General features: G+C 38.0%; 1 protein-coding gene across 2 annotated transcripts; it reads right to left on the bottom strand.

Annotated features, from left to right (window-relative positions):
• Positions 1-99: 99 nt before the first annotated feature.
• LOC142605607 (uncharacterized) lies at positions 100-16,124 on the bottom strand. 2 transcript variants are annotated; one of them, XR_012839091.1, is made up of 12 exons: positions 15,863-16,124; positions 14,900-15,274; positions 14,438-14,503; positions 14,048-14,187; positions 13,202-13,328; positions 11,917-12,068; positions 10,261-10,396; positions 9,848-9,932; positions 9,421-9,695; positions 9,145-9,280; positions 8,807-8,936; positions 100-809 (listed from the first exon to the last, which is right to left on the bottom strand). XR_012839091.1 is itself a non-coding variant. In XM_075777031.1 (11 exons), exons 1-11 carry the CDS (start codon positions 15,965-15,967, stop codon positions 772-774), a joined length of 1,635 nt encoding a protein of 544 aa, XP_075633146.1. In that variant the 5' UTR covers positions 15,968-16,124; the 3' UTR covers positions 100-771. The 2 variants fall into 2 exon arrangements, 1 of the variants encoding a protein (XP_075633146.1); XM_075777031.1 differs by lacking the exon at positions 8,807-8,936.
• Positions 16,125-17,233: the final 1,109 nt, after the last annotated feature.

The following is a 17,233-nucleotide window of genomic DNA, read 5'->3' as shown; positions in this document are numbered from 1 at the left end:
AACTTCTCGTTTTCTGCGCTATATTTCAACACTTGGTGATCCAAATTCAGTCAGCCTCTCGAAATATATAGCCTCTTTTAACCGGTTCACACTAAGTCGCCTAAATGAAACAATTCAAACATTGAAAACTTAATGCTCACTCTTTTCACAATGTTCTGTCCTAACAAAATGTTTTGTGGTTGCCAACTAATGTGTGCCATGAATTAGAGAGTTGTGTCATGCTACAACAAAGCTTAAATTATCTCTGTTTTGATACAAGGAGAACAGCTAGAAGGGCAGCACATTATCAACCATCACAAGCCATCCCTGCCGTAGTAAAGAGTTGATTCATGCTACAACCAAGCTTAAGTAATCTCTGCTTTGATTCAAGCAAAATTACTAGAAGGGCAGCAGCACTTATCCAACCACCGCAACCCATCCACACCAGGCCCTTTCTTTTGCCAGTGAATTGCGTTAAGCAAGCAAATGTTTCTGATGACATGCCTTTATCTACATGCAATTTCCCCAAGGTCACATCAAAGATCCACTTGATTTCTACCAGAAAATCTACCTTGCTATAGGGGGGCTGGAGCAATGTTAGCTGGGTTCATCAGATCATCGTTTTGATTTACAAGGCACAAATTGAATTTTTGCATTGTTGTAATGACAGCTAAAATTCCCACATTCCTTGCAGGATCCAGAATGGTGTTCCTCCAAGCAATATTCTGTGCAGGAGTCTGCTGTGATTGTATGGGACATACATCTCAAAAGTGGATCACAATTATGACACTTTCAAGAAAGATTATTCCCCAAAGCATGATGCAGAGAATCTGTAATAACAGATTAAATATTAGCATTTGTAAATGAATATCATTCATAAATTTTTAGCTCTTTCCAAGCAAAAGTTCAATTAACATGTTATATTCACACATGCAACAGCAAAAGGCAAACAATGCATTTTAGGGTAATACAGGATATGAGATGCAATTATTTCCATCATTATTGGTAGGACTGGATATCAATAGTAGGTATCAACAAACACAACAGCAAGAACATTAAGAATAGTTATAATAAACTAATAAATAGTGATCCACGTCCATCATCATAATTTCCTCTCTAAAACACACCCACACATGTACACATTGGGGGCTGAACCACTCTTATTGACACTGCCATCAATTTATTGACTCATAACATGAAGATGGAACAAATCAGCTTCGGTACATTAAGATTCCCTCTTTACAATTCAGCTTCTAGATAAGATAGTTCCTTGCTCCAAACCAGGAAATAAAGAACCCTTAATTGAAGCATCTATTGGGCAGGGTCAGATTTCTCAATCCAATAACCATTTACTCTTGTTATCAACATACTCAAGACACAGTCAAGAACTGTGACTACATCATGCTTTAAGTCCATTACAGAATTGTAGGGAGAGAAGCTTTTCAAAATTTATTGAGTTCGTTGCTTTCCTCATTACCCAACATTGTGTTATTAGAGATGCCCCTCTGGTGACAGCTTCTATATATTTTCAGCGAGACAGGTTTTCTCACTCACTTTGTTTGACCTTCATTTTTAGGAGTTCCAATAAATAAAACATGAAAAGAGAAGATAATATCTAAGAGCAAAATGGTGTGAAACTAGCTTTATACTGCTTACATTCACAATCAAGAAGGAAAAAAAAACAACACAAAAATCTAGCTTCATAATCTAAGGTGATATTGTTGTTGCCACCATCTTCTGCTTACTATTTTCTCATGCACATCATAGAGAGCCTACAGCTTCTTAATGACTGACAGAGCTTAGAGCACCACTGAAAACACATTCCTAATGTGTCAGACCTACCACTCAAATAGATGACCATAATACTTGGATCAGGGCTTTAAATTGGCAGATCTCTTTTCAGATCAGTTTCTCAGAATTTTCAGCAAGCAAGACCTGAGGTAATTAGCTATGGGGCCTGAGATATGAGATTAAGCCCTAATAGGTCAGAATCAAAAGAAGTAGAAGAAATCAAGAAATTGTTTAATCTTTTTCTTTCTAAACTGCTTAAGCTCTCTGTTAACCAACCATAAAACCCCAAAATCAGTTATTCACATAGTTGCTTGGGAACCAAGTCTCTATCTTCTATAATACTATTCAAAAGAGAATTCACCATTCTATTTTCCAAAAATGTCCCTGTTAAATTACCGATTGTTCCAAAAGTTTAAGCTATTGGAATATGGTAAATTTAATCATTTAAACACATACTTCTAATACTTCTAACACATGTGGGCTGAAACTATCTTTTTAGTAGGCAAGGCCTAACACGTGGGACTTTAAATGAGAGGTAGAGTGGAGGAAACAAGGATAGAACTTAAGACCTCTTACTCGGATACCATGTTAAATTACCAATTGTCCCAAAAGCTTAAGCTATTGGGATATGGTAAATTTAATCATTTAACCACATACTTCTAACAGTCCCTATTAAATAGTCGTCATACCTAGCGCACAAAGCTCCTGCTTCTGCAGGATCAAGGAGAGGTGATTGGTAGGCCGTCTTACCTTCATTTTTTTTTTGGAGAGGTCGATTCCTAGACTCAAACCTGCAATTTGTTGCTATGGGCGGAAGGCACTTGCCATTGCACCAAATGATAGACCAAAGTCCTTAGAATAATGCAATGCATCAAGAGGTGATTGATCAACTCCCCAATCACTTTGCACTTTGCCATGAACCACTGTCCAAGCAAAAAGGCTACTTCTTTGGAACCTAGGTCTTCCAAATTGCTTGCCAAAAAAAAGAACCTGATAATAAGATTTCTCATCAAACTTCTGTTTCTTTGATAATAAATAACCCATCCTATCTAAACCTCTCCCAAAGATGTTAACCATACATTAGTTTTTTTATTTTTTATTTTAAAATTTTATGTTGATGAATTGCTGAGGCCAAAACTATTGCTGAGGCCAAAACTATTTTCTTTCCACGTTTTTCTGCTTTCCAACTTTTTTTTTTTTTTTTTTTTTTGAGTACTGAATGTCATGGGGGGTTCCACGTTTTTCTTCATTGAATCCAAAACTTTTGAGTTTTCCGTTGAGGAGGGGGGTTCTTTTTTCTCTTTACGGATTTTTGAGAGAGGTCATTCTTCAATGCGCTCTGTTTTTCTGGGGAAGGAAAGTGCAAACCTTTTCTTGCTCCACTTGGAGGATTTACTTTCAAAGAAATCACCTAGTCAATATGCAAGAACGTTTAGAGATGGTAACATGGTGTTCATCCTTCAACTGGGGTCAAACGCACATGGTAAGTTTTTAATGGTATCTGAAATTCTGCATGGTCGACGGAAAGGTACTATTGTGATACCTGAAGGAAGGTTGGGATGTGGCTGGCACTATTTTAGCATAAACCTGAGGAAGATTTTGAAACCAGCCTCTCTCTTCGAGGGGATCTTCGCGAGAGAAATCAGGGTGCTATAGCGGTGGAGGCGGCGGTGGTGGGTGACAGCCCTCATCTCCAAGGCGGTGCGAAAAACATAGGGAAACCAAACACAGGAGTTCCCATTACAGATGTCTCATCTTCCTATGCGTCGGTGGTGGTGGGGCATCGGAAAAATACCACTGGCAGAGGGGTTGAAGGGAAGAAGAAATCTGCCTTGGGAGGGGTGAAGATTTTGTCAGAGAACAGTCGCAATTTCAGCAAGAAAAGGGTCCTAGGACAGAGGGAGGAGGTTGGAGAGAAGCTTGTGTCAGATCCAAGTTGTGCTTACCGTGTTTCCTGCAAGGCAAGTACCCTCGGTCAGAAGGAGCTTCTCGGGGCGAAGGATATGTCTATGGGAAAGGAAACTGAAACTGATGGAATGAAATCATAAATTTCCTTGGACCTTTTTATGTGCTTGGAACGTGGGCTTGATGGGAAATGGGCTATTGTGTGGTATGAGGTAAATGAAGTGGGCCCAACTTTAAAACCCTCAAAGCCCATTATTCATAACCTTATCCCTCCAACCCCATCATTCCAGCCAAGCCCAGAAGAGAATGGAGGCCACGCCAAACCCCAGTAACGTTAAACTCAGCCCACTGCCAGAGCTCTAATCTTGAAGCCCACGCTCTGGGAGCCAGAGTTCAGGTGCCGATGGAGGTCCAGGTTCCGAGAGTGGGACAAGTGGGCTCGAGTTCATGGGATGAAGAGGTGAGGTCGGTGTCTGCTCGTGGTGATGACCCAGTGACCGGAAACGATGGAGATGCTTCCTGCAGCGCCGATAAAGATATTATCGACGCCGGCAAGGCTCCGGCTGGGTTTTCGAGCCCCGACACCAAGATGCATCATCGGCTTGGGTTTTGGGACTTGGGTGACACCGGGGACTTGATGGTTGGCTCGGATTTGGCAAGGAATGGGCCGGGGATGTATAACGGATTGGTTCCTAGTTTAGACTTGGGTAAAGTGTTGGAGGTTGTGTTTGGGGAAGGGGATGCACATGCAGAAGTGGTGGATTCAGTTGGGGCTACTCAGTCAGAATCTGGGCTCTTTATTCTTCCTCGGGAGTCCAGTGGGGTGGTGGACAGTGGTTGTGGCAGTGGAGAGAATGAGAATTGTGTGTTGGAATGTGAACCTCTGTCTCATTGGGTTCCTAACGATCTCAATGTGGGTTCATTGACTCTGGATTCTGTAGAGGGAACACAGAGATGACGAGGCTGGTCCCCCCCAGTTGGGTATCCAAGTTGATGAGAAAATTCGTAAAATGGTGGGCTTTCCTATTGTGAGACATGAAGCTCAATGTTTGGCCCTTTTTCGTATCCTGAGCAGTGAGTGTCTCAAGGTGAAGGACGAAGAGGTGTCTAAGAGACCGCTATTTCGGGACCACGAGGCCTCAGGGAGCTTAAGGGGCTGATTTCTTATGTCAATTATGAGGGTGCCAATGCTAGGAGTAAGTGCAGAGATGCTTTGACGGACTCGGGGGCTGCTAGTAGTTTTAAATGACACTAAGACTACTTTCTTGGAACGTGAGGGGGCTTAATAATCCCCGGAAGAGAGAGGTGTGTAAGAACCTTCTAAAAGAGTGGAAGTGCGATTTTGTGTGTTTTCAAGAAACGAAAGTATCGTCTATGGATGGGGCATTTGTTTGGAGTTTATGGGGTAGTCCGTACACTGATTGGGCTGTTTTGGATGCTGTGCAGTCTTCAGGTGGGGTCTTGCTGATTTGGGATAAGAGGGTTGTTGAGAAGTTGGATGTTATTGTGGGTCAGTTTTCTGTCAGTGTATTATTGAGAGGTGTGGTGGATGATTTTGTTTGGGCTTGTACAGGTGTGTATGGCCCTAATGACAATGGTCAACGGCCTAATTTGTGGGGGGAGTTGTCTCAGGTGCGAGCCAGGTGGCCCATGGCATGGTGTCTTGTAGGTGATTTTAATATTATCAGATACCCAAGTGAGAGACTTGGTTGAGAGACTTGGTTGTGAGACTTTCAGCCCTGCTATGCTCGCATTCTCTGATTTCATAGAGAATAATTCTTTAGTTGATTTACCTTTAGAGGGGGCTTCCTTCACTTGGTTTAGAGATTCCGGTCTTCCCTCTATGTCAAGAATTGACAGGGCCTTGGTTTCTCTTGATTGGGAGGAGCACTTTGAGAATGTATCCCAACGGGTGCTTCCTCGTGTTCTTTCTGACCACTGCCCTCTTTTGTTAGAAGCTGGTGTTGTTCGGCGTGGTCGTAGTGCCTTTAAATTTGAGAACATGTGGTTAAAGGATGAGGGTTTTGTGGATAGAGTAAAGCAGTGGTGGGATGGCTACAGTTTTGAGGGTTCTCCAAGTTTCATCTTGGCCCAAAAATTGAAGGCTCTAGCGAGACCTAAAAGTGGAACAAGGAGGAATTTGGTGATTTGGTTTTTAGAAAGAAGAATAAGCTAACTGAGCTGATGGGGTTAGATGTGAGAGAGGAGCTAGTGGGTCTCTCAAATGAGGATCAGAGTCGGCGCATTCAACTCAAAGGAGACATAGAGCATGCCTGCTTCTCTTGAGGAGACATCTTGGAGGCAAAAGTCTAGAGCCTTATTTGTGAAGAGGGAGATAATAATACTCGGTTTTTTCATAGAGTAGCAAACTCCCATAGAAACGCTAATCAGATTAAAAGGATGGAGGTGAATGGTATTCTTTATGAGGATGAGCACGATGTACGCTCTCAAATAGTCCTTTTTTACCAAGAGTTGTATAAGGAAACTGAGGTGGGGCGTCCTTCTATGGATGGGTTAGAGTTTGCCAGTATTGAAGAGGATGATCGGGTGTTATTAGAGAAGGAGTTTTCGAAGGAGGAAGTCTTTCAGGTATTAAAGGAGATGGAGGGGGATAAAGCCCCTGGTCCTGATGGCTTCACCATGGCCTTTTTTCAGAAATGTTGGAGTGTCGTGGAAAGGGATGTAATGGACTTTTTTGAAGATTTCTATAGACATTCTTCGTTTGAACGGTCTTTGAATGCTTCGTTTCTCTCTTTAATTCCTAAGAAGTGTAGTGCCGTTAATATTAAAGACTTTCGCCCCATTAGTTTGGTGGGTAGTGTTTATAAGTTGTTATCCAAGGTGTTGGCTAATAGGATGCGGAGGGTTTTGGATAATCTCATCTCTGAGACTCAGAATTCGTTTGTTGGCGGAAGGCAGATTCTGGATTCAGTGCTTGTTGCAAATGAATGCTTGGATAGTAGGCTGAAGAGCAGAGTTCGGGGTGTGGTTTGCAAGCTGGATATTGAGAAAGCTTATGATCATGTGAACTGGGAGGCCCTGTTTTATTTGTTGGGCCGGATGGGTTTTGGGGTGAAATGGAGGGGGTGGATCAAGGCTTGCGTTTCGTCTGTCCGTTTCTCTGTCCTAGTAAATGGGTCCCCTGAAGGTTTTTTTGGTAGCTCCCGTGGGTTGAGACAAGGGGATCCCCTATCTCCGTTATTGTTTCTTTTGATAATGGAGGTTTTAAGTAGACTTTTGAAGAAGACAGAGGAGTGTAATCTTATTCGGGGATTTCAGGTGGGAGCTGTGAACTCTGCTGGGGTGAGTATTTCCCATCTTTTATTTGCGGATGACACCATCATATTCTGTGAGGCCTCAAGGGAGCAGCTGCTGTCAATTAGGATGGTGTTGTCTTGTTTTCAGGCGTTTACGGGTTTGAAGGTCAATGTTGGGAAAAGCGAGATTGTCCCCGTTGGGGAGGTGAATAATCTAGATGCTTTGGCTAATGTGCTTCAGTGTAGAGATGCGGTTGCCTATGAAATATTTGGGGATGCCTTTGGGATCTTCTTTTAAGTCTCCTTGATTGGAATCCTATTTTGGAAAAGATGGAGAAGAGGCTCTGGGTGGAAGCGTCTCTATTTATCGAAGGGTGGTAGGCTCATGTTACTTAAGAGTACTCTCTCAAGTCTCCCGACATACTTTCTATCTCTCTTTACTATTCCTAAAGCAGTGGCGACTAGATTGGAAAGTATTCAGAGGAATTTCCTTTGGGGGTCTTCTGAGGGGGGTTTTAAATATCCTTTGGTGGCTTGGGATAAGGTGTGTTTACCCGTTGAGATGGGTGGATTGGGGTTAAGAAAGGTGGTGTCGTTTAATCAAGCTTTATTAGGGAAGTGTGCCGTGGAGATATGGCCATGAAGATACCCACTTGTGGCGTCGGTTATCTCTTCAAAATATGGCGAGGATCAAAGGGGGTGGAGGACTAGAGGCGGGAGGTCCCGTGGGTGCGGCCTTTGGAGAAGCATTAACGACGGTTGGGAGGACTTTTCTAAGCATCTTTCTTTTGTAGTGGGGCAAGGAACTCGTATCCGTTTTTGGCATGATAGGTGGATTGGTGACGATACCCTAAAAGTTCTCTATCACGAGCTTTATGTGTGTTCGGCGGTCAAGGATGCTGTATCTGCGAGGTTTTATGGATTCCGGAAAGGGGTCTTGTTAGAGTATGGAATTTAACGTTTTATAGAGCGTTTGAAGATTGGGAGTTGGCGCTTCGTATTCTCTACTCGGCTTATCCAATCCGCATTCCACAGGGGAGTAGGAGAGATACCCTTTGCGGCGGCTTAAAAGGGGATGGTATGTTTGACACTCCTTACTACCTCGCGATCCGAGGTGCTTCGAATTCTTGGCTTCCTTGGAAGGGGGTTTGGAAACCGAAGATCCCCAAGCGCGTGGCTTTCTTTCTGTGGTCTGCTGCTCATGGTCGGATCCTCACCTTGGACAACCTTATGCTTAAGGGTCGGCCCTTGGCTAATAGGTGTTGCTTGTGTTGCAAGGATGGGGAGTCGGTTAACCATCTTCTTTTGCATTGTCCTGTTACCCATTCTCTTTGGTCTTGTATGCTTCAGACCTTTGGGATTCTTTGGGTTATGCCAGGGTCGGTGGCGGAGTTGATTCCTTGTTGGCATCAGTGGCATGGAAAGGATAAGTCGGACATATGGAATTTGGTTCCAGGGTGCTTAATGTGGACTGTGGTTGGAACGAAATCGTCGGTCCTTTGAAGACAAAGAGAAGACCTTGGTTGAGTTGAATCTATTATGCCAGCGTAGTCTCTTAGAGTGGTCTCGTTGTTGGGGGTTTTCTAATTGCTCTTCTCTCGCTGAGTTTTTGCCCTCCCTTAACTTTGTTTCCTAGTAGTTTTTCTTATTGTTCATCATCATGAACTCCTTGTATGACTTTCTTTCCTTTATTTATAAAAGCTTCCGGATTACTTATCAAAAAAAAAATTTTGACATTAATAATAATAAATTTGACCCCTTGATCATTCGCCTTCCGACATTTTGTTTCTGTTTTATTTTAATCTTATCACCAAGTGAAATAACATTACCCACTTGGGGATCAATCACATCGAAAATGGGCTTGATGCTCAAACCTTGCTAACTTCTAATTCATTCTTCAAATGACATTGACGAGGACCAGACACTGCTTTGGATCTTTCTCCCTTTCACCCTTTGTCTATGGGTGCCATGTCCCCTTCTGTTCATAGTATCTTCATCTTCTAACTAAAATTACATGAATTTAGTGATGTTACATACTGAATAAATAAAAAAGAATATACTGTCAAACAAGATAATTAACAAGCAAAAACTTTGTTCAAGCTTTATAATTGGCTAAAAAAAATCAGTAGTGAAAGAAATACAAGCAGTTTATACAATTTGAAGCATTGCAACAAATAAGATTGACAAATAAAGATAAAGAAACACAGCTTACTCAGATATTTATGACAGCAATCCAACAATCTATTGATATTGTCATTATCTGCAAGAAGTTTTCCCTTCATATTATTCTCTTCAGCAGAATCCTTTGAAGCAGTCCATTGATTTAAAATACTGATTATCCTTCTAACCTGTCACATAGGTCAAGGGAAACAAAAATATTGCAAGACACAGCAGTTGAGATAAATAAATAAACCAAATGAGCAAAAAGGTACATAAAGTTTCTAAATCCAAATATAGTCATTGTCACTGTAAGAACCAATCAGGATACAGCTGTAGTTCTAGCATTTGATATGGTGCAAGAGGTGGTCAAGCCCTCATGTCCTTTGCTTAAGTCATCTGATTGGCAGTCGAGAAGCTCATCTTCAATCAGATCAGACTTGCCTATAAGAACTGAAACATATTGAAATAAACTTGATCTATTCATCTCATTTTCCTGAACTTGAACCAGTATCCTTTCAATAATGCTCCAGAGTGCACTCTGTGCTTCTAAATCATCCGAGGCAAAAGGAAACACATCAAGCAGGCCCTGCAAGAATGGAAAATCTGGATGGAACTAAAGTGTCACTTCCAATCATAATGGAAGTTAGAAAAATTACACAAAAGGTGATGACATTATGGGAAAAAAAAAATCATTACAGATAATAAACAAATTTTTTTTTTGATAGGTAAACAGATAACAAACATAAATAATTTACCCTCTGATAACTCTGAAGCTAAATCAGTTACTTCAGAAAGAATATTTGCAATTAGTACTGCAGCAGTAACACAAGAGTTGGCAACCTACAAAAGAAGTATAAATCAACTCAAAGGGCCCTTCAAAATTTTTTTTGCTAATTCTACTTACTGAATTACAATTTTCATGTTTGAAGATTTTTTCAAGAAAAATCAGTATTAATAGGTAGTCACTTCAATTTATATAATGCTTCTTATGGTAGCCATTTAGTTTTCTTCTTTAGTAGTAATGAAAGAAAATTCCAAAGTTTAAAAGAACTGATTGATAATTGAAATATTTGCAAACAACTATCAAAAAATTAACTGGAAAGAATGAAAAGAGACATCACCACCAATAATTTCATATATCTGGGTACGCTACAAGCCTACAATGTACCTCAACTTTGTCAGGGAGTTTGACCATGTCACAAGCTAGTTTGAAAAGTTCCTTATTTGAACAGATTTCTTGAGAATGACCATCTAAAGCAGAAAGAGCTTCAATTGCACGGAAAACCACATCAAGAATTGAGTACCTGAAATTGTATGAAAGTGAAGATCAAACACAAGAAAGAAAATAACTTCTGGAAAACAATAGAACACTTGCAGCAAGTCATCAGCATGATTTATCTCACTAAAGCATCAGAGGCAATATAAACCACTTATAGCCATAAATTTCAGAGAGTAGCAGCTATAATTAACAGCTGTCTTGGGTTATAAAATCACATAAGACATTAGAATCTCCTTGATGAAAGTTAAACATCTTTGTTTACTATCACAAAACCATACAATAAACAATGATGAAAGCATCAAAATACTTACTGACCCACATACCAGCCGCTAGACCAAACGACTTAACCCTTTTAAATTAGATAATTAGACAACATTCAGTTATAAATTACATGTGAATATTCTGAGATTTTAAAGCATTACACAATATCTACCGCACTAAAAGTGCCAAATGACTGTGTATTAAGGTTCTAGGTCATTAATTGTTGAGCATGTGCCAGAAATTGAAGTCATCTAACATGAGCCCCATTGATGTTTATTGACTAATGTGCCATCATGGCATATTCAAATTATTAACAACAATGGCTAACTGAGGTAAATTACTTGATTATATATATGGTATTAGAAGTTAGTAATTGGACAACCACACTCTTTTTTTTTTTAAGAGATTTATTTTTGACAAAAACACCAAATTTACCAACACTAGTTCAGATATGTGCCCTTACAAGTTAAGGATCTCCAGATCCACAGCTATATTCCTTTAAGGAATGAACAATGACAAGGAAAACTATAAAGATACGTTTAACTTGCTTTGACTCATAAGTTACAGCCAATGCACAATTCTTAAATCATGTTAGTAAATATATTACTTTTTTATTTGATAAGTAACATAAGAAATTTTATTAGAAAAACCAAGTATACTGAAAGTGTACTATAGTGGCACATATCAAAAACCCAGATTACAACGATCAATAAGATCGGGGCAAGAAAAACAAGAATAAAAAGGCACTAAACTCCAATCAAGGAGAGTACGGAAAAAGAAAGACTTAATGTCAAGAATAGACCGTTCACAATCCTCAAAGTATCTAGCATTCCGCTCCCGTCATAAGCACCAAAACAAACAATGCAGCACAAACCTTCATAAATCTATATTTTGATGTCTACCAAACTTGACCTTCCAAAAAGCCAGCAACTCACTAACTTTATGGCATAACCCAATGTATACCAAACAAACAAAAAACCATAGACCACAACTCATATGCTATAGGACAATGAAGAAGAAGGTGATCCACCAATTCCCCACACCTTTTACACATAAAGCACCACTCTAACACTGAAATATGCCTCTTCCAAAGATTACTGCCATTTGGTACACCCAATTCATGTAGCACATGTTTGTTACTTTGTTTTACTAGTCTAGTATATAATGCGTAAAAGCTAGACAAGCTAGTAAATCATAAATGTTCCATTTTATAGCATTTATGAAGTGAATTAGTCTACCAAATTCATATTGCATCACCTAATTGAAAACAGAGCGAAGCCGTACCTTTCAGGTATTCTTTCACTCATTAATTTGCTCATCTCAAAAATCAAGAGATTAACCAATAAACTTGGTAAACCTAGCTTCATCAAAGGCGGAAGAAGAATATGCAAAACTTCTGGCTGACTTTCAATGATGGCTAATAACATTCCAACACTCTGTTCAGAAAGGGAAGCCTCTTCAGCAAACGAAAAGTAAGTTTAAGATTTAAGCAATATTTATCTCTCTAAAGCATTTATTCCAGAAGCAATGAAAAGGGAATTTTAAAGTCTATATGAGGTACCCTCAAATTAAAGTTTTATAATTTAACCCAAAAAAAAAAAAATCTAGAAGAGCTAGCTTTTTCTAATCATCCCCAGAGAAGTTTTATCTTATCAGTAACTTTCCAAGCTGAATTCGAATGTTAATTAAATTTTCTCTGTTGTAATTTACAAGTAATATTGTTTTAATCGTCTCTGATTGGACATGATATGGAGTGAAATGTTTGTAACACCAAAGATCAAAGTCTTTTTAACAATCTTATAAAAAGCTCACAAACTTTAATAGACACAAGAATTCAAGAATTTCCTTTTTTCATAAGTACAAGAATTCAAGAATTTTAAAAATAATAACAGAGAATATGATAACCAAAAACATTTTCAAAAACAAAAAGGTTCTAACTGCTTGTTGAGTTTGAATGAAACAAGAACTGGTGAATAAAATTACAAAGACAACATTTTAGGCCAAGAAGACTACAATAAATTTAACACTTTTTAAAAGGTAAAAGTAACTTCTTTAAGAAAAACTTTTACTAAAGATTTTCCAACATTCCTAAAGTTTATTTCACTGCAATCGAAGCTTAGTTGAGTTGAACAGTGCTGAGGATTAAATTCCTTTTGTCAACAATCCATTCAATAAGCCAGCCCTCTGGCCAAGTTAGTAGACTTCCATTATATAAGCTCTTTTAAAAAGATTATCTTTCTCTGTTTTTTTTTTTAAATCATATCAAATCATTTAAATAGTTATTATAACCAAAATCTTCCTAAAACTAAAAAATTTCTTCATTCCTAAAATTATTCAACCAATTAGCTCTCTTTGGAAGCATGAAGCCCCAATCCCTAGAATAAGTTTGATAAAGGATCTATCAACTCCATAGTCAGTTTCATATCCTTATTGCTGCTACTGCAATCAATGTTATTCACTTTCTCTGAGATTGGTACTCACTACCACAAAATATCACCACAAGCACCAATCAAAATGAGAGCTGATCATTAAAAATTAAAGGCATTTCCTTGAGCTGAAAGCTTGTTACCTTTTCAATAAGCTGTAGATTTAGGGTATTTTCCACAATCCATAAAATATGGTATATAACATGTTCAGACTGCAATGCTTCAGTCCACATAATGCATTCACTACTTTGAATACCCAAAGTTAACAACCTGCATCAAAATATTAACCATAGGAGAAGTATGAAACAAACAGAATATTTTACATGCAGATCTGTATAAGACACTGTCCTACAATATTACAAGGTATGATTAATAACTTGAGCATCATCACTAAATTCACAAGACGGAAAGAAGTATAATGTGTGTAGTTGGACATATGAAGCTCTCTATTACATGAGTGGTGCAACAAGCAAGAAAAGAGTCCAAACACAGACACTTTACATGGGGGAGGATGAGAAAGAAAAAATACTTCAAGAAAATGAGTATTTCCTTTTAACAAATAAAAAAGAAATATTTAAATTTTATTTTTATTTGTAATTACGAATGCACCCAATTGATATTGAACCCCACCACCTCACCCTCCACCTTGCACTTCATAAGGGGAGAAGGTTGAATCTAAGCTAGAGCTCATTGCCTTCACCAACCCCCTATTTGCAATTTTTCTCCCAAAGAACCAATTAACACCAAGAAAAAGAAAATCAAAGAGCACAATAAATTTCAAGAGAGGCATAATGACTATCATGCACCCAGGCTACAAGTTTAAACTTGATAGGTTAGAAAGCAAGGATAATTACTACTTCATATCACAATGAAATAAAACATTCTGGCACAAAATATATAAGTTGATACCAAATATGATATCAAATCCAAAATCTGAAAAATAAAAATAAAATAACTGCAGGAATCACAAGTGGCTAAAAATATATTACCGGCAAGCTTCACATAGGCACTGAGAATCTTCTAAGAATAGTTGATCCACAACTATCTCAATCAATCCATTTGTAGAAACTATATGCTTCAACAGAGCTTCATGGCAGGCAAGGTTTCCAATAATTCCAAGGCTAATCTCCTGAAGCACGAAACTGAATCATTTTCACATGAAAGAATTCTTCAAAACCTCTAGGTTCCCAGTTCATCCATATACAAAAAGCAAGTTAAAAGAGAGAAGGAAAAAACATTACTTTATCATGCAAAAAGGACGATGCAACAAGCTGAAATTTGGCTTACTTTATCATGCAAAAAGGATGATGCAACAGGCTGAAATTTGGCTTACTTTATCATGCAAAAAGGATGATGCAACAGGCTGAAATTTGGCTTACCTTAACACGCACAGATTGGGAAACCATAAGGTTTGCTGAAAGTACTTCAAGTATAAGGTTTTGTACCTGCAAACATATGTTAATTAGATTGTGATATAAAAGAATTCATGGTTACATCTCTAGCATAACAAATTAAATTACTGCCCAAAAGCCTACTTCAAGGAAAATAATAATTTTTGGGGTGCTTGCAGAAAGAAGGGAAGTGGGACATGAGAAACCTACATCAATATGATTAATCACATGTGCTCGTGAAATTGTTAATGAACATAATCATCTTACACAATCCCAAGCAGGATCAAGACATTAACAGGGCTACATTCAAACTAGATAGGCAATGGTTTATTTGAGTTATAGTAGCATCGTCATGTCAAGGATGAAGTATGGTGACTTGACTCGGAATCAAAATCAAAATAAACGACAAGAATTATCAAGATTAAACAGTAGAAGGGGAAACTTGATTACCATGAGTTCTGCATTAGCTTTACTTGCAGCAAGATCCCACAAAATGCAACCACACTCTTCCCAAGCCTCTTCTCCTGCCGAAACACTAGGCCGATCAAACCTATGGCACGATTCTTCATCCTCTCCTTCTATTCGAGCATGTTTACCACAATCCTCAACAATGTCCATGCCCTCAGATTTATGGTCTGACGAGTTCAAAACTTCTTGTCCAGATACAGAAGCCGCACTTCCTTCCACATGATCAGTATTTGCTACTTGACCAATGCACGCATCAAAACCATGACTATTGCCGTTATTACTAGCATCAGTTGGTAGAAGCTTCCGTATCAGAGAGATTATATAACTAGGATCAACTGTAGTCGAGATGTCAAATAACTGCATAATAGAATGAGAAGGAAAAATAAACATCATTTTTCAACATTAGAAATTGGTATCTAAGTATCCGTTGAGGCCATGCTTCTAAAATAAATTTATTTATTATTACTAAGAAGCACAGACACTTCATTTGGGATGTTGTACCCATCTCGTTCCCTCCATGTCATGTTATAATTTTTCAGAAATTACTCGTGTCCAATGTTGTACCCGTACCTATGCCCGGGGCCATGCTCCCTAGTTTATTAACAAACATGTATGTAACACATGTATGCAGTGTATGTGAAATTCGAACTTATAATAAAAAACTTTACTAGTTAGAACTAACTGTAACCTTCAAATCACGTTGAATTAGAACCAGTATATATACCTGAGGTGTAAATAAATGAACATATATAACAAACACTTGATATCAAGTAAAGCTCAATTCTAAGCCCCCACAAGAAAATGTAAACCACAAACTAAAAATCTTTCAAACAGAGTGAATTATCTAGTTCATTTATGAGTTAGTTTTCCATATATGATATGGTAAAGCACTACAAAACTTAGCAAATAAAATAAAAAGAGGCATTGATGGAATGTAATAGTAACCTCATCAGGCGGAGCATAAGGGTGATGTGCCGGTGCATCAACTTCTTCTTCGACTTCTTCTTCTTGTTCTTGTTCTAAATGGGCTGGTTCTGAGTCCACCGACATACTAATATCTTCGATTAAGCTGAATAACAAGTTACCCTTACCCACCAACTATTGTATTTTCAAAATTTCTGGAGGCTCTTCCTCTTCCTCTACTTTCTCAAATTCCAGGTTGGGGGGAAAACAAAACGAGACCAGTTCACGAAAGGCCAAAAGAAAACAACTCTTCTTTTTTTTTTTCCCGGACTTTACATGTATATGTATTTCCCCTGAAATAATTACGGTATAAAATTATTTTATTGTTTTATTTTTTAATTGTAGGTAAAAATAAGCTACGTTTTTAAATAAAAAAAAAATTTTTTTTTTTTTGAGAATCTTTAAAAAAATTTATTTATAGTTAAAAAAATAAAATTAAAAAAAATTAAAAAAATTAAAAAAATTAAAAAACACAAGAGGGATATCTAGTCTTTAATTAGATGGTTTAAGCATATGAATTTATCAAATTCGGTAGATTTTTTGTAACCCGTTTACCCTAGATGAGCTTTTTAATTGGTCTAGGAAATAGGTGGGGCTTGTAGCTCAGAAGATTAGAGCATGTGACTACAAATACAATGTCTTCTTCATGTATTCCAAATCATTTATTTATCTTATTTTATTTTATAAAAAAATTTCAATTTAGTCTTTTGAAAAAGAATACTATGTGAAGAAATTCAGTTTTTAAATCTTTCGGGTTGCATGGGTTGTTATGGTGAAAGTGATTGATCTCTTGCAAGATTAGAGGAATTGGTCAAGGAAAACACTAGTTTAACAAATGAAATTTAACATCATTATGTTTGATACAATGTATTTAGAGGGAGGGGAATAAGCACACTTTTGAGGATGTGGAAAGCTCGACGGAGTAGCTAATTGCTTTGTTTACATGGACTTTATTTGATTAGTCTCGGACTTGGAGACCCCCACACTAGAGGGGGGAGGTGGGCAGAGAGGCCATGTCCCCCTAAGTTTTGAAAAAACCCTTCCTCCTTGCAATTTCTATGAAATATATATATATATATGCTAACTTTTGCACATTGCCCCCTAAGAAAATAATCTAGTTTCGCCACTAACTCACATTTAGTGATTTTCTTTTGATGCTTATAGATTCCCTTCATTCGTGTACATAGTTTTGACTATTTACTATACTTTCTTGGTTATCTCATGTTCTTTTACATGTAGTAGTCTTCTTTTAATAAATTTTTTTCTTACCTATCCTACATATATATATAAAGGTTGTTGTCAACGCCAAAGCCCTTTCTATATATGGAATTTTTTTTTCCAAATAACATTAAA

The sequence above is a fragment of the Castanea sativa genome, chromosome 8, assembly GCF_040712315.1.
Source record: "Castanea sativa cultivar Marrone di Chiusa Pesio chromosome 8, ASM4071231v1".
Classification (NCBI taxonomy): domain Eukaryota; kingdom Viridiplantae; phylum Streptophyta; class Magnoliopsida; order Fagales; family Fagaceae; genus Castanea; species Castanea sativa.
The sequence above is the reverse complement of the archived record's forward strand: the minus strand, read 5'-3'. Positions and strand labels throughout refer to the sequence as shown.